The sequence below is a fragment of the Delphinapterus leucas genome, chromosome 20, assembly GCF_059928025.1.
Source record: "Delphinapterus leucas isolate spDelLeu-1000000601 "Yukka" chromosome 20, BTC_Dleu_Yukka2, whole genome shotgun sequence".
Classification (NCBI taxonomy): domain Eukaryota; kingdom Metazoa; phylum Chordata; class Mammalia; order Artiodactyla; family Monodontidae; genus Delphinapterus; species Delphinapterus leucas.
In genome coordinates, this window is record NC_143148.1 from 51,413,826 (window position 1) to 51,432,338 (window position 18,513).

Genomic DNA, 18,513 nt, shown 5'->3' on the forward strand with positions numbered 1-18,513 from the left:
ATTTACAGATATTAATGATTCCTCTGGAAAACTAGACTTTAGCCGCCTTTCTCCATCGAAAAATGACTACTGGGCCATGCTGGCTTACAACCGGTCCAAACTCTGTAACATCCTCTTCTCCAGCGAACTCCACCGCCGCCTGTCCCCGCGTGGGGTCACGTCGAACGCGGTGCACCCCGGGAACATGATGTACTCCTCCCTGCATCGAGGCTGGTGGGTGTACACGCTGCTCTTCACCTTGGCCAGACCCTTCACCAAGTCCATGGTAAGTGAACTGCCGCCGCCGCCGCCGCAGACACCTCCAGTGCGCCTTTACGGAAAGGGTCCTAGAGAAACCCAGGCACACGTGCCTTCTGCGCCTCTCACCTCTTGTGAGGCTGAGTCTGGTTTTGATCATCACAGCATCAGGCTTATTAGGGCTCTTGGACACATTTCAGTGGGCTTTAGATTGCATCTGTTTCTCTAGAGGTGTCTTGGAGGGCCAGAGAGAAGATGTGCTCTTTCAGTATTGTGTTAATATGTGGCTGAACGTCTTCATGGAGATGATTTGTTTGCTTTCGATGTACTTTTTTTTGTTTCAGTAAGCACAGTCCTTCAAAACTGTGTTTTGTGTTAGTAGGTGAATGACATGGATTCATGCCTTTTGAATTATTAGCAGATGTGATTCCTTTGTTTCCATTGAGAATCTGTATCTGTTGTTCTAAATTCTTCTTTTAATGGGTGTAAACCTTTCCTGGAAAATCCTTTTGTTGGGCTACAGGTGCACTTTATTCTTTACTTCTCCAAAGGTAAGTCCTTTTGGGTGAATCACACGACTGTGGTTAGATTTGGACATGTTTGCAAAGGTAAGTGTGAAGTTCTTTCTGTTTTTGATGGTCCTATAACAACTGTATCTGGAAACTTCTTCCCTGAAAGAAGTTTGAGGAGGAAGTCATTTGAATGAAGAATGCACATTTTTACACAACATATTTGGTATGGTACTTTTCTAAAACACAGGCCTTTAAAAAAATGTTTTCCTATTTAGTGGACACCAGTATTCCAGTTAACCAAACCTACCGTGTAATCCTCAGAAACACCTTGGCTTTTAGGAGTAACAAAAGTCAAGTCATTAACCTCCAATGTTCTGGGCAAATGATCCCATAGCCTCTGAATACAGTCTGCTGCCTTCTCCTGCAGCCCTTCCCACCCACCCTCATTGAGCTTCATGTTTGTGGATGGCTTTTAAAACTGCAAGGAAAATCTTTTGACCTGCCTAGGAGAAAGTAAGTAAGTGCTTTTTTAATCTTCATCAACCAGATGGTTCTTATGCAAAGCAAATAGGCTTAACCCAAGAGGTGAATACTTAAAGAACAGAAGAAGTGGGAGAGTCTCTGGAGAGCAGTTCTCCAAGGCCAAGGCCGGTGGAAAACGAGAAAGCGTGTGTGTCCCAGGATTCTGAAGCTTCCCCATCGGCAGGCTGTCCATGATTGCGTGAGAGTAGCTTCTCCACGAGGACATCTTTGACCATGATTTCCGCTCGTTGTCTTAAGTTAGGTCCTTCAGTAGAGATGATAAGGGAGAATATGGGCTTGGACTGGTGTCAGTGCCATTGACAGTACCATGGATGAGTTGTTGTTCAAGTTTATGCAGGGGGTGAGGAGTGGACAGCATCCTTTCTCATTTTCTGCTGGCCCTGTACCTTCAAGACCAACAGCCCAATCATCGCGTGTGATTTGTAATCTCTGGCTCTTGAATTTTCTCACTTGTGATTGATCATTGGTGGGAGCCAAGGAACTCCTTTATGTGACATCAGAGTCTTGCTTTTTCTTCTTCTGGAATTTCTCTAATCACAGGAATGTGGTGGGAAAGAACTGAGGCGGGGCTGTGACTACAAGGACTGTGATGGCGGGTGGTGAAACCATGTCCCCATTGGGTATGGTCTCCAGTGGATGAAGGCTTGTTGATGGAAAATGGTAGCCACTCTTACTCAGTGATGGGACCACAGGGCTCAGAAACCCTGCACAAGGGCAGGTGGGAGGAAGAAGAAGACTAGCTCTGGGAAAGTAAAAGGTGGAGTGAATGGTTTTGTTTCTTGGGGAGGGGATCATTGTCTAATAGTTAACATGAACACAACACATAAACGAGTTTAGCCAAGTCAGGCTGGATTGTCTGCTCCTTGGATGTAACGAGGATTTCTGAAAGCGCCAGCAAATTAAGTCAGGCAGGCAACCGTGTTGGGATCACAGAATATTGTTGTTTGGCTGGTAACTATAGTCGGGACTCAGGCCAACGGGGAAACAAGAGCGTGGAGTTGGAAACTGAGACGGGAGTGTCACCATACAGCTGGGCAGCACAGGGAGTTAGGAGAAGCTCCCCACTGAATGCGCACCACACCGGGATCTGGTCTCAGTGATGCCTGATGCCCAGCCTAAGTGGCTCTTTCCTCCTCCTTCACCAGCCAGTGTACAGAGGCTTCGGCCACCCCCCAGCCTGGTCCCCAGTGCTCGCAGTGGGAAAGTGCTTGCTGGGAGCAGTCTTGGGCAACATATAAAACAAGAACTGGTGTCTGTGGCCCTGGGTGAGAGGGGGGTTTGGGGAAATGAGCAGATAACCCTTGAGAAGGTTTGGAGAAAAGTGGAGACGTCACCGAAAGACCCCCCAGATTTGGTTAAGTTGTATTGGCAGTGGTGGAATGTTCCATAAAAGGGCAGGGGATGTAAACCCTTAGCCTGTGTTAGAAAAGGGATTTGACATGACTTCCTGGTGGTGGCAAGTGTGAGAAAGCTGCTGCCTGGGACAGTGGACCTACTGACTCTCTTGCTTAGGATCCTCATGGTCAAGCCCCAGCCCTTACCCTTGGAATTGGGAGAGCTTGGGCAAGACACTTGACCCTTCTGAGCTTGTTCCCTCGTAACCAAAATGGCGATAAAGGTTGGCATGAGGATTGACAGTAATGGATTCACGGTCTGTCATATCTTTATACATTTAGGTATTTGGTGGGGTTTCTTAGACCCCAGAGTTCCATACGACTGAGGTTTGTAAAGAGATGGAACGGGAGCCCTGGACTTGTCAAACTCACGGCCAGTCACTTCTCTGACGAAAATGTAGGACTCTGTATGTGGGACAGAACTCTGTACCAGTATAGACCTGGGATCTACTGTTTCACTGGTAGGACAGACTGAACTACAGATCCAACCTCATGTTCTGTCCTTCCATACAGGGCTTGGCATTGCTTCCATCGTGACAAGGCATTGTTTTGTGGATGAAGGGCGCACTTCTGCCATTTTAATGCAAACATGTTTTTGGACCTAAGCCATGTGGCTGCATCCCCTTTCCCACCCCGTGTAGGAGTTGGATCCTAAATGCTCATGGAGAACCTGAGCATAGATTCAGGGTTCCCGTCTCCCAATGGCTAGTGTTCTGTTTGTGCTTCATCTTTGCCCTTTCTGCCTTGCACTTCAGACAAAGCATTTTCCTTTTGACCTGAGGGTTGCTGGAGTGTGCATTCCATTGCGCAAGGTCAAGGAAACAAGACACACAGCCAGCCTTGTGCCCGGGAGCCCTGCCTGCCTTCTCCACTGTAGCCGACTCCCTGAAGTATTAAACAGCAGTATTCTAATACAAACGTCCGTTTTTTATTTGCTGTGACTTGCTGTGACTGCGGTGATTTTAGTTACAGTAATTAGGTCACCCTTCGTGGAGTCAGGCTATTTTAAGTGCCTCTTTAAGGAATATTGTGGCAGATCAGTAATTTTACAATTGGATATTCTTGTGCAACTTTATTAAATGTAATCTTTTAAATGTTGCCCTTTTACAGTTATACATTTCTAATTGTTGCTGTAAATGCATTATCACTTTGAAATTAATTAATTTTTCCATTTTGCCCGCCTGCAGTATAATAATCACTAACGAGAAACTCTTAGGGATTAATTCTCAGCACAGTGACCCCTACTGGTGGAGCCGTGTCTCTGACACTTCTTCCTCTTGTGGTACAGAGGTCAGGACAGGTAATATGGGGGTTTCGGAGGGAAAAGCGTTTTTCCCTCTTCCCTCCAATTTATAATAAAATTAAAGTAATAGATAAAAATGGGAATAGGATTGTCTTAAGTATTGTTTAGCTGCTTGTGCAACATCTTCAAGGAAACTGAACTTTGCTGGAAGCTTTCTAGTTATGAAGTGACATCCATCTTATGTGTGTCATTTGCTTATTTTCCCATCTCTCTAGCTTGCTTTTTATTTAAATACTCTAAAATTACATTTTGCATATTGATGCACTAATATATATTGTATGTTAGTGTACGTAATGTATTCATACATACGTATTACCCTCTGGGGCTTATTTCACAAAATCAGACATATTGTATTATCTGGTGATCTGGGAGATTTTTAAAGGTGGGTCTGTCTATTTGCTGTTGTTGCCATGCACCCAAGTAAGATGCAGCTTGGCAGGTAAGGCCAGGCATTGTGCTTTATGTATCAGCATATATGTCTTCATTTATTGCTTTCAGCAGGTTTGACGTTAGAATCACTCCCCTTATTTTGCAGTTAAAACGCATAGGGAACTTAGCCAACTTGTTCAAGAAAATGAAATATCAGCTGGCAGACCCTCTGCCAGCTACTTGTCCAAGTTCATTTTCTCTGTCAAATATACCACCGCCGCTGCCACATTGATCCAGTCCTGTGGTTGTGTCTCCTTTTTAAAATGTTTGAAAGCACCTTCATGAAATGAACCCTCTCCCCGTTTTCTCCCCCGCGTACACTTGCAGTGCTGGTAAACAACGTCTTAGCTCAAGTTCCTAGGTCCACGCCAGCCTTTTGCCGTCAGTATGTAAATTTGAAGCTGAGCCCCCTCACGTGCCTCTTAGCGTGTTTTGTGCAACCAGATGTTTGCGATGGCAGGTAACGGTAGAAAGAGTATCATGTGTTAGGGTAGCAAGAGCTTAGCAGATGTTTTAGGGAACCGCGTTTTCAAATCGTTTTACATTAAAAAAGAAAATAACAACGGCTCAAGTTTGTCGAACTTCTGAAACGATTGGGTTACGTTTCCTGGGGCCGCGCAAAGCCAGTCATTGTGGTGAGTTTTAACAGATGCGCAGCTACCCTGCTAATGGATGGGCCTGCAATGCTGGTTCTGTTGCACAGTTATAAATTATAGCTAGAAAAAGCACACGGTGTCGTTCTTCTAACCTTCGGGAAAGCCAAGCCTGGTAATTCTGCCCTTGAATAACCCGCTGCAGGGTGATTTATAGTTGTACAATTTAAAACATAATGAAGGAGATAATAGATGTTGATTTGTTCTTTAAATAAGTATTTTAGAAAAATACTCCCCCTACCCCTCCCCATTAAATACCTGCAGCTGACTACGCTCTGGACACTATCAAGGACAGAACTCCCTGTCTGAATCTTTATTGGTACATTGGAGTAGAAAAGCGGGGGCCTTTTTCTGCGTAGGGAGGAGGAAATCGAATTTTCAAAGTGGAAATTTCAGCATATTCTTCACTGATCTAAATATTTTGAGACTCCTGAGTGAGGGTTGAATTCTCTGGCTGCCTTGTCCTTGCCAGGCCAGATATGTTAGAAAACCAGACTCCTAGGACCTCTCTGTGGTTGGGCCACACGTGGGCTTTTCTGCAAACCCCGCCCCCCCCGCCTCCACGGTGGCTTCTTCCCCTCGCCGAAGCCACATCCCCGTAGCCTCAAACATTCTTGTTACTTTCCAGGATTATCATTAGCATTGGTTTTATTCATCATCTCTCAATTCTGTCCAGAGCTTTAAGGTTTGCAGTGTTTGCCCAATTTGAAGTCTAAGGGATATGGTCTAATGAAAAAAGAGCATAGGATTTAGAATCATTAGGCATGTGTTCAAAATTCAGGTTTCCCCTCTTTTATTTAGTTGTGTAATTTTGAAATGATTCACCCTCTCTCAGGCTCATTTTCTATCATCAGTTTAGATGTTTTGGACTGTGACTCAACACCCACTTAAAAGTGGTTGTTGGCGTATCAGAGGTTTGTTTTTCTCATATATCCAGAAGTCCCTAGGCAGCCAGGGGCTTCTTTAGCTAATATTTAGGCAGCTCCTCTGTGATTGTCTTGGCTTTTTCCTCATGATTATAAGATGGCTGCAGCAACACCAGCCATTGCATCCTGTGTGATAAACTCTGAAGTAAGGGTGGGAGGGATGAGGCCCCTCTTTGCATGCCTTCCTCCTTTATCAAGGAGGAGAACATTCTTTCTCAAAACTGTCCTCCCTCGTAGACTTCTCAGCTCCCACTGGCCAGGATTGAGCCACCCGTCCAGATCCTGGGTACAAGGGAGGCTGGAAGAGTGCATTTTGGCATTTTGTGTTTCCAGGGTGGGAGGCAAGATCTGATGGCAAGGAGAAAGGGTAGGATAATGGCTTTTGAGCAGGCCCTATTGAACAGGTGTACATAAAGCTTGCTCATCTATCTAATGGGAATGCTGTCTGTGTTATAGGGTCATTGTGAAAGCAAGTAAGAATTAAATGGGAGGCACCTGGCCTTATCTGGTCCCCTTCCACTCACTCAGCTTTACCTCAAGCCACTTCTGGTGCCATTCTCCTTCCTTCTCCAGGTTGCTGAAGTGCACTGCCCTTCAGTCTAGAACACACCTTTCCCTCCCTGCTTAGTTACTTTCTGCTCATCCTTCAAAACAACGCAAACATCACACTTCAAGGAAGCCTCCTTAGATGAAGACTTGGTCAGGACCCTCCATTCTGTGCTCTCATAAGAGCCAGTGCTTATCGTGTGATACTGTCTGTCGTGTCATAACGCTCCATCTATACGTGCCAGGGGAATGAATGAAGGACCCCAGAATTTGTCCTTCGTAACGTTTAACAGGAATGCAATTTAGAGAAACAACTCCCGTAGTTTTGTGTTTATAGTGAAAGTGCTGTTTTTGCCTTCACACTGCTGTATCCCTGGTCCATAAGGTACGTGCTCAGTAAATACTTGTAAATAAATAAACGAAAGACGATTAGGTGCTTAATGAATGACAGTCTTGAATCCATTCTTTTTCATGAGTCTCTCTGAGGTGGGCAGGGGATTGCAGTTCAGAATGTGTAGGTACAGAAACGGATGAGGCTAGGGGGATCCCCTGCCCCCAGAGTCACACAGCTGGTCTATGGGGTCAGAACCCAGCCCCCCGCCCCTGAACTCCTGGTCAGGGGAGACATGAGGGATCCACCCAGTGGTGTGAGTATGGAGAGAAGATGCGTAAGGAGAACAGCAAGGCGTGGGAAAGAAACACTTTAGAGCCGGGCAGCTCTCAGATCCAACCCCAGCTCCGTCCCACGCTAACTCTCGGGCACATTCCAAACCCTGGCTAACATCCGTGTGTATGGGCTCGTGTTGAGAATTGAACGGGATCATGAATGTGTAGCATCCAGAATGTGCTAGATGTTCAATAAACACTCACTGGCATTGCTCTTGTTGACATGTGTTGAGAGTAGAAGATCATGAGTGTATAGCATTCAGAGTAGGCTGGATGGGCAGTAAACGTGTGTTTATCATCATCATTTTTTCACACAAGGAAAGGGCTGTGTTACTTCCCATTGCTTGGAAATGCCCATTCCCCTAATGACGGCCCCGTGTCTGTCACAGAAGGTCTAATTTTCCCTGTGAATATTAGGCATGAAAAAACCATATACAACCCCGAGTAAGAGCTGGACAACATATGGAATGGTGACCAGGCCTGGACCCACAGTGCATAATGTAAGCCCTCCTGGCGGCCTGTTTAAGTACCCCTTAGCTTTGAGGAAAGAGTCCCCCTTTCTTGTTGGAAACAAAGAGGAGGAGGAAAGTATGTTTGGCTTTGTGAGGCCAGGGCTCTTCATGGCTGTATTTTTCTCTGCCTTGCCTTTCTGTGTTTTAAGTCTGGTTGGGCCTTTGTTCCCGAATGAGTGCCTGAGAAGGGGAAAGAAATGACTATCTGGCCTTAATACGTGTGACAAATTTTTTAATGAACACTTAACCAAGATTTGAGATTCCCCTAGTTTTATCTTCCTCGTTTCCTTTTCTTCTGCATCCCCGTTGGCTCTTGGGTAATGCATTGCCTCTTTTTAACTCTCTTCCTAGCTCTTTTATTACTTTTAAGTTGGTGGAGGCTTCTTTGATCCTCCCCCTCCAGTTTCCTTTTCTCCAATTTCATACTTCTTTCCGATGATTTTTGGCTGCCGCACAGTTTCGATATCGGAGGCCAGCACGGTTAAACACATGCCAGGAGTTGGTGTTGCCCTGCGATGATGTTTCTGAGACGTTTCTTCTGTGAACATTGATTTTCTTACAACTCACCGGACATGTTGATTTTTCCTCGTGAGGCGGAAGGTAGTGTTTTTCCAGCGGCAATAAGGAGAACTCGAATCTGGGGTTCCGAATTGTTCAGAAGCTGAAATCTACACCCTCCCCTTCTTACTACACTGAGATGGACGAATATGTTGAACATCAGTGGAAGATGTATTCTCATCTTCCCTGAGGACCTGCTAAGTGCCAGGCTCCACGCTCGTGGGTTTACATCTTTGTATCTTGTCTTTCTGAATGTAGTTTTAGAGTTTGCTGTAATCAAGCAGTTGTGTGTCTCTGAGCAAGTCATATCCCCTTTCTGGGCCTCCCTGTTCTTATCTGTAAAATGAGTCGTTTAACCAAGATTAGTTGTCCCATGGGTTTTGGATTTTACAGTGTAATTTGAAAGGAAATTTTTCAAAAAGGAGACTAGTGCAGGCTCATATGCTTTATTCTGAAAACTCTGGATGAAAGACAAACCCACCACCATAGACTGTCACCATAATTTTGTAAAAGAATAGACATTTAAACGCCAGAAACTGTAGGCAGGACATGATGGTGGGACAGAAAGCAGCCCTTTCAGTTGAGTACATTCGACTTCAGGGAAAACCATTTCATTGCTCCCTTGGCCATTGTTCTCAGTATTGAAAATGTTGGGCTTACACTTGGGAATGACCAGCCTAGAAGATTCCAAAGGTACTGTTTCAGCTGCAGAATTCTTCTGTGCCTTTTTCAGATCCCAGGTTCCAAACTTTCAGCAACTCTTACTGCATCGCAGTTGACTTGTGAGCATGGAGCATGCGGGGATACGGTTTGTGAAATGCAGACCTATCCAGCCTCGCCAGAGTCGGGAGAAGGAGAGTGAAGCAGTAGAGGGTCGAATCAGGGTGGACGCTGATCCAACATATCAGAGTGTTTTTCCTCATAAGCGGCTATTTCAGCCTGTGCCCTTTTGTGACACCCTTTCTGCTTATCTCCCAGTTTCTGTGGGTCTGGAACCCGGCCTCTCTGCTTTAGGGTCAACTTGTGAGTTGCAGTCAAGGTGTCAGCCCAGCTGTCGCCGTTTCAAGGCTCAGCTGGGGAAGGGCCCACTTCCAAGCTTGTGGGCCTGTTGGCAGGGTTCAGTTCTTTATGGCCTAGAATACTGAGGACTTTGTTTCCTCTCTGCCTTTTAGCCGTGGGCCTCTCTCTCGGTTCTTTGGAGTCACAGCCCTGTGTAACCAAACCCCAGAAGGGATATCTCATAACTTTAGTCCATTCTGTTTGGTAGAAGGAAATCAGTGGGTGTGATCCACATTCACAGGGAGAGGATCTCACAGTGGTGTCAGTACTAGGAAACATGGGAGCATAGCGGCTTAGAGGCTGCCTACCACACTTTTCAAATTCGGTTTTAGTCTTTTGTGTGCGTGTGTGTGTGTGTGTGTGTGTGTGCGCCTTTCGGTAAGCTGTCTGGTGGCAGATTTACTCATAGGTCTTGCTGGTTCTTGGCCTTAAGCCATAGCATTCGTTACTGATGCCTGTGTCTTTGCCTTGTTGTTCTCCTGTTTCATCCTTTCTGCATTCTTGTCTTTCCTCTTTCTGGGCTGAGAGGTACCAGATGCAACCATTTAAAAAAATACATGGCTGTTTATGCATTTTTGTCTCATGAAAAGAATAAAGAAACGTATGGATTGTGTTTCCTCAAGTCAAGTATTGAGAGGGGGCCATGTTCATGAGTGGCCCAAATTTTCTCTCTAAAGAAACACCTATTGCTGAATTTTGAGTTTCAAAAATTGTCCAGAGATCCTGTACTTTTTTTTTTTTTAAGCCATAAAGGTAGATAAGGCTCACCAATCATTTCACATCCCACGTGGGATATTATTCTTATTCCAGACTCTGTATTTTTGTCGTTGTTGTAGTTTTGGGATCTGTTTTTAAGTAGGAATCTAAGAAAGAAAGAAAAACAACTAGTATTTTGCTGTTTTCGGAAAAGAAGAGATTGATCTTGAACACTGCAGTTTGGTTTTCACGTTACAAAGCCACTCCTGTTAAGATGTATGATATGTAAAATATCTTATTTAGTAATATTCTAATTTCCCCTGTGAAAGATCATGCCCTTTTCCCCAGCTGGGGCTTTTTGCTTCTCCATCTCCTACCATGTATAGAATCTACATCACTTGATACATTTTTTCCTTGGGTTTCATATGATGGGGTCTCTTTAATCATTTACATGTTTGAAAAAAAAGAAAGTGAAATATTCTTTATGAAGCCAAAGTAATCCACAGGAGTGCATGGTGTTTGTTCAGCTGGATATCTTATTTATTTGAAGTACTGAGAGAAATCTCTTCTGACTGCTCAAAAAAGGGAAGAATAAACAGTACGAGTGTCCAAGTAATCTGAGCCAGGGAGGCCCTCCTTTCACAGAAAAGTTATAAAAAGTCTATTTGCGAGATCCAAAAAAAATACTGTATATCAACTACTGAGACCTTCCTAATGTTTTCTTAGTATTCTCACTCTTCAGAAGAAAAAAAAAAACCTGTAAAATCTGGGAACTTTAGAATTTTGGGGGATAGTTTAATATTCCTAGGCAGGTGAATGCAGTCAGTCTGTTCTTCCTTCTTAGAACATAACTTCCCTGGCTGCCTTGGGTGTGTGCTATGTGCCATTTGTCTCTTTGTTGACTCTTTAGAACCATCAAAGACCAAGTAATGGGTAGAATGGCTGAAATCTCAGCATTAACCCTGGGCGCATTTCCTATAAAGAAGGCATTGAGAAGAGGTTTAGAAGTAAAAAAAAAAAAAAAAAAAGCAACTTATTTCAAAGAAGTATATCCAGTCGTGACAATAATATAGATTTCCTCTCTTTTTATTCCCTCTGTTACAACCATTGGAAATGAGCTGGCATATTTCTTGTGGATGAAAAGTAGGGGAACACACCAGATTCCTTTATCCTGAACCTGGAACGGTCTTTTCTCTGCTGCAATTTGCTTTCCGCTTAAACTCAAGCTCGTGCATAACATCTTCCAACGTCGCTTCGTCTCGGTCGGCTTTGTACTTGAACCCAGAGCGAAGGTCTTTTCCAGCCAAAGCCAAAGTCAAAAACAAAATTAAAAATTTAGCTTATCTTCGCCAAGTCTACCTGGCATGCCTCCATGTTGGGCTGTGATGTGCAGATTTGACCTGTCTTGTGTGCAGGCTGGGGGATTGACTGTGAGTTTTCCCTGAATAAGCGTGTGTTCTGTAGGCCTCGAGGACCAGGGCAGCTGAGAACAACAGCAGCAGCAGGTCACACCGAGTAGGACTCACCTGTGCCGAGAGCCCTGTTCTGAGCACCTCTCACGTGTCAACACATGACACGGCCCACTCATTCCGTTCCCACAGCACACTCCCAACAGAACGAGGTGGGTAGAGCTGAGGAGAGCATGTTGACCTGTTTTGTGAAACAGGAATGCCTTGCCTTGTAGCAGAAAGGCCATGCGTGGGCTTCCAAGTTGAAGAAACTAGGCTCTGAATCCCAGCCCTTCCTCCTGGTGACCCTCGTCATCACGGGCAAGTCACACTACCTCTCTGGGCCTCGGGTTCTCTTTTTCTCTGTAAAAGGGGGACATAGTTCCCACATCTTTAAAGGATCGTTGGAGGATTAAGGCACAGCTCAACCCTGGGGCACAGTCTAGTTTTCTTTGTATCCTTCCGGTTAATGTGAACTTTCCTGAAATTTAATGATTTCCAAGGACACATAGGAAGCTGTTGTCAAAGATCTTTGCTCTCATTCGGCCTCAAAACATATCAAGCTGCTGCTCCTGAGAAATGCCCTTTAAGTCTGAACTCCAAGCAAGACCCCGGAGCTACCATAATGCCTTCCTCTTGATAACGCAATTATAACATCGTGTATTGTCGGAGCTTCTATTCCAATTCTGTGCTTTATCAGATCATATTAATGCTGATGGTAGCATATCAACTTCCTCTGGTCTTTAATGACTCTGATACATTTTGTTCACCTTCTTCTGTGCTTGTTCTTTCCCCAAGTCACCTTAAATCCTTTCTTTGGAGCAGGTCAGATAGGAATTAATAAAGTGATTTATATCAAAGCACAGGCATATTCCATTGAATCTCTTCATAACACCAGACCAAAAGCAACTTTATCTGGGTCTGTACTTTTGGACATATGTCTGTATTGTCTGTGCTCAGGGAAAGAGATTTCGCAACACCCTTTGAAAAAAGTAAAATTAAAGCAGCCTGTCTTCAGAACTTCGGAAAGTTTTCACCTTTTTCTTTTTACATTTTTTCCCATACGATTTACATAATACTAGTTATTGATAGCTATCCAGCAATATGCCAGCTGCCCGGATGGTAAGCTTTTAATCCGATATGGATGTGTTTGTGCATGTGTTTATATCTCATCACAGTTCTCCAAGGTCCTAATAAATATTTATTTATTCCTTTTTTGGTCTTTTTATTTCTCGACTTTTCTCTTTCCCCTTTGCCCACTGTTGTTTTCCAGTAAGCTGTTTATGTCTTAAAATAGATCTTTGTGAGGAGCTTATGTATATAGTATTCAGTTACCTGAAGATGGTTTATTAAGACAAGAGGAGCTAGTGATGACGATGCACGTGGGTGCTAGCAGACAGTAAAGACTCAGTAAGTGGGCTTGTTTGTTACATCGTGCAGATCGGCATGTACACTTAGACAGTCTGCTAGTGGGGAGAGGAAGCGAAAGCCAGCAACTTCAGCATACTATTTTGATCCTGAGGCTTTAAAAAAATTCTTTGTTGATGAATAAAACATTTTAATCAGACCTATATCAACACTGATCAATTTTTTTCCATGGGGGTCCAATACAAGGTGAATTCCATTAAGTCAATTAAATACCTTGATCGAGTTTTTAAACAGTACAAATGAGAGTTAGGCGGTTGGTTTTTAAAAAAATTTTATTTTCATGAAATCCTTTTCACCAGGACCTATTTTTTTCATATATATTTGTAATGGTTCTTTCAACCAGAAAAATGTTATTCATTTGATAAAAGGCCAATATTCATTTCTTAGCTAATGCCTAAGAAATTCTGCAGCAATTCCACTCCAGTGGAGTCCACTGTAGGGTTTCTCAGTTATTCAGGACTGGTCTCTGAACATGTTGATAATATGATTCTTTCTCAAACTTCCAAAGACTTTGATGACTTTGGGACTCCTGCCTTTTCTGTGCCGTGGCAGGGCGAGCGGTAGATGACAGATCAGGGGATCCTGCTGCTGTTTCAGAACAGTGTCTTTCAAACACTTTTTTGGTTATTCCCCAGGTTTTTTATGTTGCAAACCGGTACATACACGCTTAGGCATATCCATGTAAGTCTGTCTGTGTATAATATGCCTGTATCTGAAACAGAAATTTTACCAAATAGTACTCCAGCTATGGGCAGTGTCCTCTACTGTTCTTTTTGTTGTATTTCACTTTTTACAGTGCTCACTGTGACCCATTTTTACCAGCCACTATTGGTTTCACCATGCACTCTATCAAAATCTCCCCTCTGAAAATTTCTGCTCTAAAATTGTTCGGTCTGGTCTCATCTGATAAACGTTCATTGAGTACTGCGTGTGTTGACTTAAGGGGTAGAAAATTCAAAAGAGAGCAAGTCGTTTTCCTTGGCCTCTGGGTGCTTATGTTGAAAGGGCTGGAGATGTAAAGAACATTAGGGTGACAGGAGATGGGCACCACTGGACACACAGTGCTTTTCTGCCTTGGGGGCAGACCTGAGAGTCGTCAGATGAAGTTGTAGAATGGACATCTTTACCAAGCATGTAAACACAAAAAGGAGAAAAGACTGCAGCGACCGTAGTGCCGAGTCTAGGACTAGGGACAGAATTTAAGGGGGTGCTAAAAAAAAAAACCTCAGTAATCAAGATAAGCAACATTTTAGTGCAGTGTTGCCAAAAAATCAAAATCAGTGTGAAAAAGTCATGATGAACAAAGTTTCGAATTTTAAATCAAGGTAGGATCAGTGTTATAGCAAAGGCTCGAGTGCAGTCCAGGCTATGGATTTGGGATTGCACGGTCTCATATTAAAACTGATGGATGCTGGTGGTAAGATGATGATGCTACACAGCTTTTGATGTGGCCACTGAATATGGGAGATAAGTGGGCAAGACTGCCTATGGGATATACACATCTGTGTATGAATTTGTTGAGGTGCCTATGTACGTGTGCATGCATAAACAAATAAGGACAGTAAACTACCTGATGGTTAAGTTTTATTTGAGGCGTAACAAAACATTATCCTTTCTTTTTTACCTTTTTCAAAGCAGTTGTGTTAAATTCTTGCTTGAGGATATCTGATAGAGGTAGTATGGGACTATATACATATTTTTTTTTCTTGATTTTATTTATTTATTTATTTTTGGCTGCGTTGGGTCTTCATTGCTGTGCACGGGCTTTCTCTAGTTGCGGTGAGCGGGGGCCCCTCTTCATTGCGGTGCGCGGGCTTCTCATTGCTGTGGCTTGCCCTTGTTGCAGAGCACAGGCTCTAGGCGCGTGGGCTTCGGTAGTTGTGGCACACTGGCTCAGTCGTTGTGGTTCACGGGCTCTAGAGCGCAGGCTCAGTAGTTGTGGCACACGGGCTTCGTTGCTCCGCGGCCTGTGGGATCTTCCTGGACCAGGGATCGAACCCATGTCCCCTGCATTGGCAGGCAGATTCTTAACCACTGCGCCACGAGGGAAGTCAATATGGGACTGTATTTTAACATAAAATATTTTTCCTTCAAATAGGTCCATTGTTTATTTCAATAAATAATCACTAGAATCGTGAGCCTGCGGTCCTCGGAACATCTAGCTCTGTCTTTTCGGTGATGACAATTAACGAATGATGTAAGACAGATTTTAGGAAGAGAACCTTTAGAATATCCACGTGTGTCACTTCCCCATACTTTGTATAAAAATTATCATGCCTATTCATGATTTAAATAGCTGTGGCCTGTTAGTGAGTACCAACATTAACAAACCATGTTAACACGGTTTAAAATATGTAATGCAATTTGCAATGCCATCTGATGACGGAACTATCGAGTTAGCACCCATAGCACTGACTGATCATCCTTGTAAAGAGCTGTTTGCATTGTGAACAGCAAAGATGCACATCCTCTCGTGGGCTGGCAGCATTTCTGCAAGCGCTGTCTGAAACGATGCCCCTGGAAGGTTGGTGTATCTGATGTCGGAATGCCATATGATGTGTGCCCATCCTATGATTTTAATCTGCTCTGTGCTTAGCGGAATTGGCATATGTTCACACCGACTGGTAATGTTCTGCCTGTGTGTGTCTGTCCCCTTTTTGTTCGTTTTGTTACTGTGGGCCTCATTAAAGGCCTTTCCAGGCCCTTCCTCAGGTCTCAGATCATGGCTCTTCTGAAGCAGGATTATCCCGCTTTTTTGCAGCAAAAGTTCTTCTGCAAATATACCATTTCCCCCACCTTGAATAAAACGATGCAAAGCTTTTTCATTTGGCCCAGATCTGCTGCTTGTTCTCTTGGTCCTTTCAAGGTAATGAGTAATTACAGGTCTTGGGGTACAGAGCTTTACTATGTAAGTGTTGCTTTGTGACTTACACGTTTGTCCTCATCGACTGAGGGTGAATTCCACTAAAGGTAGTGGATGGAAATACAAAAACTCTTTTTCTTGACTTTTTAAAAAATTCACAAATTTTTATTCCCTAAACGCTAAGCTTTCTTTTGGGAAATCTTAATAGCCCTTCTTATGAGAGTCTCTGCTTTGACAGCATTCACGGGGAGCACAGAGGGGGACGTATAAACACAACATGAACTGAGCAGCTTTCGCTGGACTCGGGAACTTTCCTGACTGTCCCTTGTTTCTTGATGAGGAAAGTGAGGAATCCCCCAGAGATGAACTGTGCACAGCTTGATCTGGTCCATCGTGGTCTACAGATTCCATTACAGTATTTATTCCACCCTCTCCCATTCCCTGCCAATCAGTTGTTTTGTTTCATTGGTATAGCATTATTTGACTTAAACGTTTACTTATTTTCTTATCCCACATCTAGAGCATATGTGGTCATTTTAAATTATATCATTATGCAGCATTAAAAAAAATAAACAGAATATAAATCAACTAATTTTTAGCATTAGTAGTAAGAAAGACAGTCTGATATTAAAAATGTATGTGTGTTTATGTATGTATATACACACAGAAATACATATATATAAGCTTACGTGAGTACCGGCGGATGCCAATAGGTGGCGTTCCGTTTCGCCCTTGTGTGGGCTGGGGTGGAATTAGCTTGTGGAACATGGGGGAAAAGAACGATGGACTGATAAGTACATCCTTACTGGGCCTTGAGCCGATTAGAAAAAACTTCATTTCCAACAATTTCCGTTCCCCATGTCACCTCGGTATTTAATTTACTTCACTTACCTGACTACTTGAAGTTTTCCCAGGTTAGTTGCCCCTGTTAATTATAACCTGGAGGGATAATATTAGTAAACGAACAGATTATAGTATTTTTAAATGGAGGCCAGCGGATGACCTTGGAAGAACTGATCCTCCAGCAGCTTGCGTGGTGGGGTGAACTGAGGCATCCTGAGCCATCTCCGGTGGCTTTTCATGGGGCACATTTTACTTTCTGCACTTGCATGTGCCATTATTAAAGGCTGCTGAGGTTTGCCCAGATAGTCTTCTCGTTTAAATGCAGCTAAGTATTTTACAGTCGTATCGGTAGCTTGTTTACATTCTCAGTCAGCCTGAAGGCCTGCTTGATGTTACAGATGAAACATGGCCAGATTCAGTTTTAGAAACTCAAGAAGTTGTGTATAATGGAATAATGAAACCCATTGGTGCGTGACAGAGCTCCTCTAAACTGATTTTGGACCATCTCAGAACCACCTTTGATTAGCTTGCTCTTATTTTGCCTTTTTTTGATAATGAATTACCCAGAGTTTAGCCGCATAGGAACTTGGGTGTTGCTCTGATACCCAAGAGATCTTCATTGTTCAGTTCTAGAAGCCGTTTTCTTTTGGAAAGTTTTACCTGTCAGTTTCAGCAATTTCTGTCCATCCAGGACAAAAGTACACAACTCCGGGACCTCTGTCAGGGTTGGTACTGAAGTTCGGGGTGGGGGTGGGGAGGTAATGTGTTGCAGGTAGGGTGGTATAGGCATCCCACAGGCAGATTTCCCATCATTCCAGACGTCTGCCTGCCCCATACACATATTTTATTGACAGACACAGTAGGGGAAGTTCAAGAAAGTGGCATTTAAGAAAGTATTGATACTTCAAGACATAGAGAAATACCTGGTTGTTTCTCTTTATGTAAATCCCAAGTCATTTTCTCGCAGTGAGGGACCAGATATCCACGCTGGCTCCCTCCTCTCTCTGGGAATTAATCAAGCATGGCTGGTGCCTGAACTTGCTCACCTGCAAACCAGCAACTCCCGGGACTCCAGGCTCATGCGGTGCACAGAGAGTTAAACACAGGGACCCCCGAGTATGGAGGTGACACAGAATTCTCATAATGTCAGGCCGTGCAGTTCCTGCAAGGTAACCCTGCAGCAGGCGGTGTTTCTGTAGTGCCCATAAACCCAGATCCACACAGCGGCCTGATCCGTGGGTGATAGGCATTTTGCTGATGGTTTGAAAAATCAGAGCTAGTTTATTATTATTGTTGTTAGGATATCCTTTTACACATGGTATTAGACTGTCGCATTTTCGGCAGGAATTCACCCTCATTTCTCTGGATGTCACTTTACCCTCTTGACTTGGGCCTCTCCGCTGTCACTTAGCACATTCACTGTGACTTTTGGTGTGAATTCATTCTTAGGTTTCACATGGGGAGCTGGGGTGGGGCTGGGATGTACTTGCAGCAAAGTAGGAATGGAAATCCATACAGCACAGGTGACGTGTCGCTTGGTACCCCGAGACAGTAAAAGCTGCCCATGAATTCTCAAGGTAGCCTTTGGAGTCTTCTGTTTGTCTTTAAGCAGCTGGCTTAGAATGGAAGCAGCGAGTCACCAATGTCATTGTCATGCTTTTCAATGGGTTCTGGGTAACCAGCTTGTAAACTTGCACCTGAATGCACACTGTTAGCGTATAATGAGTCTCCTTCGTTCCCGTACTTAAATTGACGCTTAAGCGTGGGTGACACTATTAGATAGATGAAGTCATTCCTAGAATACTCTGTTCCCCAGAGAGTCCACATGGCTTCCTGTTGAAATCATATTGAAAATGGCAAGCATATTTTAGGACGGTCCTGTCTGGAGTTTTCTCAT

The 18,513-nt window shown here is 43.8% G+C and overlaps 1 protein-coding gene across 6 annotated transcripts in view; it reads left to right on the top strand.

The window, feature by feature from the left end:
- WWOX (WW domain containing oxidoreductase) overlaps positions 1-18,513 on the top strand; it is a 982,828-nt gene that overhangs the window by 288,653 nt on the left and 675,662 nt on the right. For 5 of the 6 annotated variants that reach the window (XM_089902460.1, XM_089902458.1, XM_022583122.3 and 2 more), the window contains one exon: positions 1-265. In XM_089902460.1, coding sequence (XP_089758586.1) covers positions 1-265 — 265 coding nt within the window. The other variant, XM_022583121.3, reaches the window with a different exon arrangement.